General features: G+C 43.1%; 1 protein-coding gene across 2 annotated transcripts in view; it reads left to right on the forward strand.

The window, feature by feature from the left end:
* Positions 1 to 12,431, forward strand: part of BOD1L1 (biorientation of chromosomes in cell division 1 like 1) — a 64,169-nt gene extending 51,738 nt beyond the window's left edge. Inside the window, exons 20-27 of one of the 2 annotated variants that reach the window (XM_049886497.1) lie at positions 446 to 521; positions 603 to 637; positions 1,904 to 1,949; positions 4,972 to 5,021; positions 5,118 to 5,202; positions 5,625 to 5,778; positions 8,204 to 8,344; positions 11,803 to 12,431. In XM_049886497.1, coding sequence (XP_049742454.1) covers positions 446 to 521; positions 603 to 637; positions 1,904 to 1,949; positions 4,972 to 5,021; positions 5,118 to 5,202; positions 5,625 to 5,778; positions 8,204 to 8,344; positions 11,803 to 11,920 — 705 coding nt within the window. In that variant the 3' untranslated portion in view covers positions 11,921 to 12,431. The remainder of the gene's footprint in view (positions 1 to 445; positions 522 to 602; positions 638 to 1,903; positions 1,950 to 4,971; positions 5,022 to 5,117; positions 5,203 to 5,624; positions 5,779 to 8,203; positions 8,345 to 11,802) is intronic. The other variant, XM_049886498.1, reaches the window with a different exon arrangement.
* The last annotated feature ends 355 nt before the right edge of the window (positions 12,432 to 12,786 follow it).

Consider the following 12,786-nt stretch of genomic DNA (forward strand, 5'->3'; position numbering starts at 1 on the left):
GTTTTCACCATTTATCAGGTGAGGGGACTGCGCTGAGAGAATTGAAGCACTAACCCAAGGTCACGTGGTTTTTAAGTGATGAAGCTTGGATTTGAGCCCTGTTAGGAGGGGACTCTAGGTTCCTTGGTGGCGCGAATGGTTTGTGCACAACTGCTAACTTAAAGAATGGCAGTTTGAACCTACCCAGCAGTACCACGGGAGAAAAGGCCTGGCAGTCTGTTTCCATTAAACAGGCTAGCAGAACTGCTCCATAGCCAATAATACCCTCTGGGGTGCAGTTAAACTCTGGACACCTAGGGCCACCATGAGTCAGAATTGACTTTACAGCAGCTAACAAGAGCAAGGAGGAGGGGACTCTGAATCTCATTTTGAGAAAATGAACTATAGAGAATAACATTTTTTATTGCTGTTTGTTTTGTTTGACTGTTTTTTATATCCCCTTTAGGAAGATCAGCCTATAATTATTAAAAGGAGAAGAGGAAGACCTCGTAAACACCCTGTAGAGGCTGTGTTAAAAACGAGTAGGTATTTCATGTGTTTTCAGGTCACACATGAGAAAGTTTCAAGCTGATTTTCTAAATGAAATTTCTTTTGTTTTTTAGAAGAGGACTCCAAAGCAGATACTGGCATTGTCACTGTAAGTAATTGGAAAAGATGAAAACTCTTCACATAATTGCTGTTGACTGGAAAGGTTATACTGCAGTATCTAGGATTTTGAACTATATTATTTTTCTCCAAGTATTTGAGAAGCTTGAAAAGCTTTCCTTAAATAAAACATTGAGTAACCATTCAAATAATGTTGTGACTAATAATGTCTTCATATGAACAATTCTGTGAGTTACTTGTTCTGCATTCTGATTCCACCCTCGCTCATGAGTTTGGTTATATAAAAATTATATAGGGGCATACCTTCTTGTGCTCACTCTTGGTTCAAGTATGGAAATTAGCTGTTTCATGTGACTTTTAGATTGTGATTTCTTTATGGAGATCTTTGATGCGTCTCCATCTTACTACTTACCAAAAAATTCCTTTTTGTGATAAAGTATACGCTGATTTTAATTACCCTCAGTAATACCTTACCTTTTTAACCATTTTTACCTTTGACCCTGAAATATAAACCCAATGAAATCATTGTATGAAGATTTTATCACATTAATTTTGATGACAGTGTTATAATGAAGATAAACACATTTCCACTGACCTCTCAAAAGCCAATGGGATTCAGGCCTCAGTTCTGCCACTTACTCCCAGATCCCTGACAGTAAGCCAAGCACGTGACCCCATGGAGCCTCTCTTTCCTTGGCTGTAAAGTGGCTGCAACACTTACAGGATTGTTATAAAACCACAAAACCAGAGCACCGGCTGTGAATGCATTTACCCCATGTGAAGTGGTTGCGGGGTTGGGGAGTATTAACCCCTGTGGGCCATGCTGTGTTGCTCCTGTGCTCGTCCCTGGCAAGGTAGCAAGATCACTGGGAAAGAGTCTTACTGCAGCCCTGATTCTCACTGTGGACAGGCTGTGTATTCAGAAGCATGGAGATGCATATTTGCTTGTTATATTGAGTCAGCTAGAGAAAATATTATAGCTATAGAATTGTTGTTATTAGTTGCCATCAAGTCTAGTGCAACTCATGGTGACCCCATGTGTGTAGAGTAGAACTGCTCCATAGGGTTTTCAAGGCTGTGACCTTTCGGAAGTAGATCTCCAGGCCTGTCTTCCAAGGCACCCCAGTGGGTTCACACCACCAACCTCTCAGCTCGTAGTCCAGTACTTAACTTTTTGTGCCACCCAGGGTCTCCACACATAGTACATAGAGGCCCTAAACTTTCCTTACGTTGTTGACTGCTTTTCTGTGTCATATTGATAAACTGCCAATTTGAATTTTTGTTTGTTTAAATTTAGGTAGAACAATCCCCACCTAGCAGTAAAGTGAAAATAATGCAGACAGGTATGTACCTACGCCATTCTTCTGTGTATGAGGGAAGCAGGCTGTTGGGGAAGGTTTTAGAGTTTCCTTCTGTTTTTCATTGAAGTCAGAGCATCCTCAGTAAAAGTCATTGTCCTTATGGCCAGGAAAGACTATCCCTGTTGGCTCTCCCTGTGGCCTGAGCCATCCTTAGTATGAGAAGAACTGTGTTGAAAACAGAAGGAAATACAAGCCCTGGAAGGAGTGGTTGCCTCAGGAGAGGAGAGCTAGGTGATTGAAGTGTAGGGTTGGGAGGAAAACTTAGCTTTCACTGAATACACTTCTGGACTGTTTAATTCTTGCAATGAGAATTCATTATGGACTCAAGAAAATTAATAAAATGTAAGTTTTAAGATAAAAATCTAGAAAGCAACCTCTGTCTTCAGGGGAATTACAGCCTCATTCAGGAGGAAAGATGAACAGGAAAATACCAAGAGGTAACGCGGTAAATGCCCACTGAGTAGCCAGTGACAGAGACATAAGAGAGCCGCAGACACCCCGATGATAGCGGAGCGCTCATGGCAGGCTCAGGAAGCCTGGGCAACCTTCACAAAGGAAGGGGAAGGCGGCAGAAGCCAAAGAGCGAAAGCATTCCATCCAAGGAATTAGTTCACACTGCCGTGTCTGCGCCGTAATTTATGGGTATGTTAAGGGAAGAAGTGGGTCAGCCTGGGGAGTGGGCACTGTTACCAGGAAGATGTGAATTCCACTCAAGAGCCTAGTGTTCTCGGAGGGATAACAACTTAGAAAGCAGCCTGTGCGGCTCACGGGGACCAGGACTCAAGAGATGGATTCGTATCCAGTACTTTTGTCCTCATTCCAAAAAGAAAATGATACCAAAATGTGGATAATGATTCTCTAGGTGGTGTGGGATGATGGGTGCGTTCCAATTACTTGTTAATAGTTATATGCATTTTCCAGATTTTTAACAGTGTATATATTATTTTCATGGTTTAAAATATGTGACGTAAAATATGAGCCATTGGTGGGTTTTAAAGGGCAGCCTTAGGCAAAAAAGTGAATGTGATAATTTCTTTTGATTGAATTAGTGACATAGATCAGGAAAGTATGTATTCTGACCAGCAAGATAAAGTAAATATGTCATTTTAATTTTTTCCTCCCACATTTAACCACGCGTGATTCTGTAATTATGCTTTTTTTTTTTTTTTTTTTGTCTCTTAGGAAATTAAGATTTGATTATTTTTTTAAGTGGAGAGATTTTGCTTATGTTTGGTTTTTAACCAGTTTTCATTCACACCTTTATTAAAATTTTAAATCTGTAGAACATCAAATCTCTGTGAGTTGAGTGTCCTGTAAAGACACTGATTTTATAAATAGTAATAACACGCTTTTATACTGATGTGGTTGTGCTTTAGGGCTGTTACTTGACATTTTTCTGAACCTGGATAACAATCGCTAGTTTAAGACAAGCGCCTTCTTTGTCAGCCTTTTACTGGTTTAACTTTTATCTGTCTTCATTAGTGTGTTGAAATTGCAGGAAAGAGCAGCTACCACACTCTTCGTGTTGACAAGCATTCCCATGGTTTCAACTTCAAATAGTGCATTCTCAGACAATTGTAACATCTGCACAAAGCACATACTCAAAGAATAAGCGTAGACAACCTACAGAAAGTCCTATAATACGTACTCTTTTCGTTACCATAATATACGTAATTGGAGTCGAAAGAATTCCAGCTGTCACCCTATTTATTAGTTGTGTGACCCTGAACAAGTGACTTAAATCAAGTTATGTGAGCCACATTTCCCTAACTTTACAATGGGGATTGTAATACTTGGAGGCTTACATTCAGATTTAAATGAAGTCTATAACCCTGATTACAGTTCCTCATTTGTCCATCTTGGGTGCTCCTTAGATCGCCCTTTTCTCCTCCCTTTCTGGGTTCAGAGCATTTGAGTTGACAAAACCAAAAAAAAACAAACCCATTGCCATCGAGTCAACTCCAACTCATAGCAGCCCTATAGGACAGAGCAGCACTGTCCCATCGAGTCAACTCCAACTCATAGCAGCCCTATGGGACAGAGCAGAACTGTCCCATCGAGTCAACTCCAACTCATAGCAGCCCTATAGGACAGAGTAGAACTGTCCCATCGAGTCAACTCCAACCCATAGCAGCCCTATAGGACAGAGCAGAACTGTCCCATCGAGTCAACTCCAACCCATAGCAGCCCTATAGGACAGAGCAGAACTGTCCCATCGAGTCAACTCCAACCCATAGCAGCCCTATAGGACAGAGCAGAACTGTCCCATCGAGTCAACTCCAACCCATAGCAGCCCTATAGGACAGAGCAGAACTGTCCCGTAGGGTGTCCTAGGCTGTCACCTGTACGGAAGCTGACCGCCCCAGCTCTCTCCTGCAGAGCAGCTGGCGGGGGCAAACCGCCAGCCTTCTGGTTAGCAGCTGAGCACAGAACCACTGCACCACCAGGGCTCCATCTGAGCAGAAAGAAGAGACCATAAATGTGATCTAACCCAACTCCTTATTTTACACATGAAAAAACTTGAGGCCCTGGGAGTGTCAGTAGTTTGCCGGGATCACACAGCTCACTAGTGGTAAATCTGAAACTAAAACTTTGGTGTCCTCACTTGTGTTCCGATGTGCTCTCTGCTAGATTTTCTGGCTCTTACTTTGCTTGACTGATACCAAATAATGATAAATTATATAAGCGTGTATTAATTAGCACTGGTACCTGCATAGACAACAGCCAGGCTGATGAAATTTAATTTTACACTAATGAAGTACTAAATAAGGAGCCCTAGTGACACAATGGTTAAGTGTTCGGTTGCTAATCGAAAGGTTGGCAGTTTGAACCCACCTAGTGACTCCGTGACAGAATGACTTGGTGACCTGCTCCCATAAAGATTACAGCCTAGGAAATTCAGTAGGCCAGTTCTGCTCTGTCACATAGGGTCGCTATGAATTGAAATCAGTTCAACGACACCTAACAACAAAGTAGTAATGCACTGATTTCCCTTTTCTTAAAGATGAGCCCAGTAAAGAAACAGCTAACCTACAAGAAAGAAGCATTAGCAATGTAAGTGTTGATTCTCTTATCAAAATTTTTGCTTTACAACTAAACTTAGTAAATGATCAGTCGATGCCATTTCTACCTCTGTTTTGTTGCTTCTAGGATGATGGTGAAGAAAAAGCAGTAGCAAGTGGACGTCGGAGAGGAAGAAAGCCCAAGCGTTCTCTCACTCTCTCGGATGATGCTGGTATGACTCCGTTCTTTTAGCACATTCTTAGTTACAGAGTCTTACGCTTCCAGATCCTCTTTTAAAGAGGTGTTCATTGAATGATGGAAAATCCAGCGGGGTACAGCTAGTATTCCTATTACATAAATATGCGTGCAACGGCCCTAATCCCGTGTCAGCAATGGTACATCCCAGATGCTTCCCAGAGTACGTGTGAATTTTTCATGAATATTGGCTGTGACCTGCCTAAGTAAACTATCCCAAACATGTTTGAGATTAAGTTAAACAGTTGTGAATTGGAAGTGCTGAAACACTAAGGAAGTAGAAAACCACATCTTCTACCTCCAAGTCCCATCCTACATTCTTCTAAACTCTGTGACCCTATCCTTTGCAAGTGTCTTTGGGAATTGTACAATCCAGGTGTTACCTTTCTACTTGAACAGAATCCTCAGAGCCAGAAAGAAAACGCCAGAAATCAGTTTCTGACACAACCGAGGACAAGAAAGACCAGGAGTCTGATGAGGAAGAGGAAGAAGAGGAGGAAGATGAGCCCTCAGGAGCCACCACAAGATCCACCACCAGGTCGGAGGCTCAGAGGTAATAGGGGCAACAAAGAGCTTCTGACGACCTTCACCAGCTGCTCCATCAGAAAACACCTTTGGCTTTTGTGGGATTATCCTTTAATTGAATCATTCATGCCACGGTGTGAGCTGTGTCCTTTCAGTTTACCTTCAGTACGTGCTCTTAGCCCTCTGACATTTTGGTTCTTCTTGGAGAACATCTCCCATCGTAAACCATCTTTGGGGATCACTTCAGAATCTTTGCCAGGTTTTAAATGTCTGTTGGGTGGAACCCATTCAGTTCCTTTGCTACTGTCTATTGAGCATCTGCTGTGTCTCGGATACTGTGCTGAGTATGATGGGCAAATACAGAGATACATAAAACCCAGTCTCTGCATTCCATGTGCTTACCCCTAGTAAGGAGAGAAAGCAGGCACACGCATCACTGTTGTAAGATGCATCTTAATAATTGACGGACCATCTGAAATTGCCCATATTTGACCATTCTTGACTTGATATAAATGGCAATTTCGTATGTTTCTTTAAGTGTGTTCTCCCAAACCTTAGCCTAGCCAGAAGCCTCTGGGAAAACAGTACCATGGTCACATGAGTTTAGGAATGCCAGTGAATTCTCTTCCCTTCTTAAAACGTCATGATGTACATTAATTTATTTAGGGCTTGGCAAAGTCCTAAAGGAAAGAAACCTGCCTACCGTTGTTTAAACATTTGACCACCATACCCGTTACAAAGCCTTAGAACACCAATTGGTGTTCCCACAGCACATTTTGAGAAATACTGCATCACTGCATAGTTTCGTTCTAACAGTAACTTTTCCAAAGCAAGAATATTTTCCATCTTTAATGTGATTCACAGGCTGTTAATCTTGGTATCATTTTTTATTATTTCACTATCTAGGATCAATCAAAATTTTAGGAATATTTATTTCAATACTATCATTTATCAAGTGTAGTAAAAGTACCTTGTATTTACATGAGGATTTATTTCTAATCCCTCCAAACTTGTAATTATTAGCCATTTTTGCCATGGTTTTGATTTCTCAAAGAGTCAGATTTTAGAGCCAGAAGACTTTAGGTGCTTACACGGCTAAGGTACGGTGATACCGTGTCTGCTTTTAGGTGGGGCGACTCAAATAGACGAGAAGTCGCAGAACCAAGATTGCTGCTGATCGGTGGAGCCCAGCACCCCTGCACTCTCATGCAGAACACTCCACCAATACCAGCACCTCTCTCTTAAATGACCCTGGAGAGATCATCCCATATAATAGGGCTCACCCCAGAGAAAGTTCCATAGGCTTTCTAAACCATCTTCAAGTGAGCATCTAAAAACAACTGTTAGATTTGCCTTTTAAAGTTTATTCTTTACCAATAAATTTCATTTGACTTATACATTTCTACAGTCAGCACTCTTAATGTATCTTAGGAACTTTTGGTTCACAAATGGATCCTTTTCTCCTTAATGTAGACTCTTTGGTGTTGGCTGATTGGTTCCAGGGTGCTGGTGTCTTCACAGTGTCACAGACTCTCAGGATTGGCTGGGCTCTCAATGGTCATCTGACCTGACTAGCCCATCAGTGCCTGAATCACGGTGCCAGCAGCTCCTCTGACGGCCTTCCTGCTTTTGTGTTACTCAGTGGCAGGGAAAGCAGTCCCTCCTCAGCGTTCCCTTCTTTGGGGCCCGTAGAAGCTGGCCTCCCTGTAGCTTCTACTCTTGGTTCTGTTTTTGCTCTTGGGAGCTTCTAGTTAACTTCCTCTTAAACATATGAGGGTAGCTTCCAGATCTTCTTTTCTTATTTTGAGCCTCCTCGTCGTTGCTGTTTGTTCTCCTCCGTGTATCTTTATCCGCTTTAAGAAGCAAGTGTTCTGCACAGGTGTGCTCTCATGAAGCCGGAAGGGGATTACCCCTGTCTTCCTCTTAGATGCTGTGCTTCGGTGTGCGTCGTAGAGTTGCCTCAGCTTGCACTGTGCACCCACCAAACAAGGCCCTTTGCTGAGGATTTTTCTGCGAAGTCTGATCTTATCTTCATCTGATACGTGTGCAGTTGACTCTTGGGATCCAGTTATAGGGCCTTGACATTTAGCCTTGTGAATTGTAGTTTTATTAACGTTGGCCTCTCGTTCTACTCTGATGATCTCTTTCGGGATTGAACTCCATTTTGTCAGTCAGTATGTTTTGTTTTCCAGTTTCATCTTTTTCTAAGTCACGATAAAATACCATGCACAGTAAAAGCCAAGATAGAGTTATGCAAGCAGAATTAATCCTGGGTGACATCAACATCTGTTTATTAGCAACAGTCAGGAAAATCAACCGTTTTCCTGCTTTCACCCTATTGCTCCAACTCACCCGCAAGAAACCCTGGCCTTTCTGAGTAGTCCCAGGGACTGGAGTGTTCAGTGCTACCATTCCACCTACCTGTTGCCCAGTGTCTCTATAATCTGTTTCAGAAAGCATCATAGCGAGCCTTCTGCACCTGCAACATCCAAACTTGGCAGCCCAGATACAGTTTCTCCCAGAAATCGCCAAAAATTAGCAAAAGAGAAGTTATCCACCAGCGAAAAAGTTAGTAAATCTCCCCCATTAGGAAGGTAAGTCCCTGCTTACACTGCCCGTCATATTTAACCCCCTTAGACTATTTTTGATACAGTAATGCTTCCTTCCTAATTTCCTTTAAGATTTTTTGGGATCATTGGTTTCCAAGAGGAAAAGGCAGGGCTGCAAAAGGCTCCTCTTGGTGCCTCACCAGCCTAGCCTTGCCACACACCCCGCCATCCAGGCTTGTCCTTGACACCTGTGAGCCTTCCATTACCACTCCTGTCCACCAAGACCGAGGCAAGGCATGCTTCTTCCAAGTGCTTGTAGATCTTGGGGCTTGGTTAAATCAGCACTGCTGCATGGTAAAGCATGTGACAGCCCAGATTTATAGGACCCAGTTTTAGCGAGGAAATGAGGTGACAGAGTACAGCACCCCCTTCAGGCCAGCCACCTGCCAGCTTGCACTCCCAGCACAGCACGGTCCACCTCTTGCTCCCACCAGTTGTGCTGAGTCCTGCTTCTTTGCTCTCGCTTGTGGAAGCTCTTCCTTTAGGAACACCTGCGCCACCATCCTCCCAGCAGTTCCTTCCCATCCTCCAGGCCCACCTTCTTCGGGATGCCACCCTGCCTGCCTTAGCCCCTCGTCATCCCCCCTTCCTGTTGTACTTCCCGCCAGCACTGTGCAAGGAGAATGGCACGTGCCCTTGGTTTAGGTGCGTTAGTTTTGTTTCTCCTCCTGAGCCGTAAGCTTCTTCCTTAAGTTCAGGCACTTGTCTTACTTTCTGTGCATTATGGCATCAAAAACAACAGACTCTTCGCCGTATAAAAAACCTGTTTGGACACCTCTTATCACCTGCGATCGATCTGCAGCACATACTTTAAATGTCTGTATGCACTATTATCTCCATGTTGCAGAAAGAAAACTAAAAGCACCAGGCACCTTTCACGTAGATTTTCTCATTTAACCCTTACCACATGGAACATGGAGCCCTAGTGGTGCAGTGGTTAAGAGCTACAAAAGGCTGCTAACCAAAAAGGTCAGCAGTTATGATCCACCAGCCGTTCCTTGGAAACCCTACGGGGCAGTTCTACTCTGTCCTGTAGGGTCGCCCTGAGCCGGAATTGACTTGACTGCAACGGGAACATGCAGTCCTTCCCCTAATTTTATATGTGGGGGAAGAATCCCAGAAAGGTGGTCTGGAGCCCTAGTTCTCAAAATTGAATGTACAGACAGATAACTTGAGACTCTTGTTAAAATACAGTTTCTGATTCTGCCAAGACTGGGGTGGAGCCTGAGATTTTGCATTTCTAACAAGCTCCCAGGTGCTGCTGGTCACAGACATACTCTGTTGGAAAGGGCCCAGCTGCCCTGCCAAGCTCACACAGCTGGGAAAAAGCAACCTGCTCAAAGCCTCTGCTTTCTGCTCCATGGGTCCTAGTGACGCTGGCACCCAGCAACTGTTCGGTAAACAGGTGTTCATTTAGGGGCTGTGGTTTCCCATGGACACAGTGTGAAATGGGTTATTAACAAACACTGCTTTTCAGCTATTCTCAACATTTACATAGGTAATATTATCCCAAAACTACATCATCTGCAACAGTATTTTACTCAGTTTGATTCTGTTTACTTTGTTATCAAAAGAACAATAAGCAAAAAATATATATTCTCCATCTCCTACAATTTTAGTTCACTGAATCTTTTCATTCACTGATGTCATTGATACTTGCCGACCATGTGTTACATAGCCCTGGTGGTGCAGCACTTAAGCACTTGGCTGCTAACCAAAAGGTTGGCAGTTCGAACCCACCCAGAGGCTCTGTGGGAGAAAGACCTGACAATCTGCTATTATAAAGATTACAGCCTAGGAAACCCTATGGGGCAGTTCAGCTGTGTCAGATGGAGTCACTATGAATTGAAGTCAACTCGACGACACCTAACAGCAACAGCAACCATGGGTTGGGCCGTACTAGGCACTGGAAATAGGAAAATGAATAAAACTCAGTAGCTGCCCTGGAGAATTGTACTGTCTAACGGGGGAGACGTGTTCATGCTTTCAGACTTTTTCGAGACAAGGAGACCATATTTTACAGTATAGCTGGTGTTCACATCCATGCTTCTGTAACTAAAGCAGAGAAGCCTCATAGATGTGATACTGGGGGGCTTCTATTGTGTTCTCTTATAACATTGTTTTAAAATACTGGCTATAACCTGCAGTGTGAACAAACAGCAGATAAATCACAATGGTAAGTGCGTGATGAAGGTACAAAGTGCCGTGGGATTTCCACAGAGGGAACAGCTTTCTCAGGAGGAATTACTTTTGCACTGGGGCTGAAAAATGAAGTTTGGCAGATGGGAGGTATGGGGTGATTCCCCAAAAATCACATATCCCAAAGCATGAAGATTGGAGAGGGCACAGTACGGTTGGGGAACGGTAATACTCTGGGAGAGCTGTAGTCCAGGATGGTGTGAAAAGTTAGGGCAGATTATGAGGGACTTCGTGTGTTAGCTGTGGTTTACCGTATTTTTTCCGCAGGTAACACGCCTACGTATATTACTCCCATAGCGTGCCTAGGAAAATAATGTGCAGGGGGTTTGCACTGTTGGCAAAAAACATAACGCATGCATTTGCATAAAAATGTGGTACTTTATCCTGAAGGATTCAGTGAGCCAAGAAGGATTATTTTTTATATAATTTGAAGCCCCGGTGGTACACTCGTTAAGAGCTCTCGCTGCTAACGAAAAGGTCAGCAGTTGAAATCCACCAGCCACTCCTTGGAAACCTTATGGGGCAGTTCCACTCTGTCCTATAGAGTCACTGTGAGTTGGAATGAACTCAATGGCAGTGGATTTTTTGGTCATATATAATTTATAATTTTATACTTTAAATTGTATTATTTAATTTATAATACAATTGTATGTTATACATTTATATAAAGTGTGTATGTAAACTAGGAGTTTCAGACAAATAATTCTAATGGCAGCCTGAAGAAAAGGGATACTCTGGTAGCAGGGAGATAGGTTGGAAGGCTCTCCTAAAATTGCTCTGCCTTTGCTAACATTGCTAGCAATTTTCTATAACACTGTACTGAGAAACATGATTTTTGCTTGGTCAGACCTAGGTTAGAATCCTGTTTCATTCTCGCTAGTTGTTTCAACTTGAGATATTGTGTATATTGGTAGGACTGGCAATTGATCTCTTTATTTTATAGACAGAGGAACTAGGGCCCCAAGATGAAAGCTGATTGGCCAGAGTCAACACCCAGAGTGCGGTAGAACTAGAGCCGAAGTACTGGCCTCCCAACCCCATGTTCCCATGTTTGTGTAGGAGGTTACTGCCAACAGCCCGTTAGCCCAAGCTCTTCTCACCTTCCGTCTCCTGTATGAACATTACCTGGGTTTTATCTTCTTGGTTGTCAAGTTCAAAATCTTCCATTTTTTAAGGAACTCTCAAAACTGTTTGCTGCAGCTGCTTTTAACTCTCACCATTGCCTTGACTTTCGTTTAATACAGATCAAAGACACAGCTTTCCCCTTCTACCAAGCGCAAGAGAGAAGCCAGCCCTCCTGGGGCGCGGACGCGAGGCCAGCAAAAGGTGGAGGAAGCCCCTGTGAAAAAAGCGAAGCGATAATGCCAACCACTGCCCACTGCCGACCTCGGCTTGTGGAGGAACATAGTGAAGAGGAAGGGGAGCCCTGGAGGCCAGAGGCTGTTTTGTTTTTAAACCGAGAAAAGGATACGCATGTGCTGTAATTTCCTTGGGACAAGGTCTTTCTTGTTATGTTTTAAACAGCTTTATAAACTATCGTTCATAGAAGATATTATGTACATTTCTTTCAGATAAAGGAGAATAAGTTTACTTTGTATCTCAACTCCAAACAAAGTAGTTGTATATTTTAACATTTCGAAATTGGGATTACCCGATATGACACATCACAAAGGCAAACCCTTCCACCCCGTCAGGTGCCTGGCTGCCCCTGGTCATCCGTGTACAGTATATAAACATGTAAAAATAGGTTGTATTTTACTCTGTGTATGATGCTAATCAACGAACACTTTATTTATTTTACAAAGAAAACTTATCTGTGAACTTTACTATACATCTGTTTATTTTTTTTATTTTTTTTTTTTGTTTTGTTTTTAGTAAGAAAGGCTTTTACATGCTGTGCAGTCATCAGTAGGGAATTTTCTAGGACTCTACCTGCCCTGTACCTATCTGCCTGTGATCTGGCAGGAGAGTCAGAATCTCCTCGCATGTCTCCGAGAAAAGTAGCTTAGCTAAAGAAAGGCTCCCTGTTGCTTTTCTGTCCACAGTTGTGACTATTTTTTAAGAATGTAACTAGTTTTTAGATTATACTTGCATTTGTGACTTCACACCTGGTCCCAGTGACGTGAGGGGCCTGGGTCAGGTGGAGTCACGTCCTGCCACCTGCAGCAGAAGCCCCCGCTGGCTTTCCTTCTCCTCCCCCATGCTAGGCCCTGGCTGCCACCCATTCT

The sequence above is a fragment of the Elephas maximus genome, chromosome 5 (genome assembly GCF_024166365.1).
Source record: "Elephas maximus indicus isolate mEleMax1 chromosome 5, mEleMax1 primary haplotype, whole genome shotgun sequence".
NCBI classification, from domain to species: domain Eukaryota; kingdom Metazoa; phylum Chordata; class Mammalia; order Proboscidea; family Elephantidae; genus Elephas; species Elephas maximus.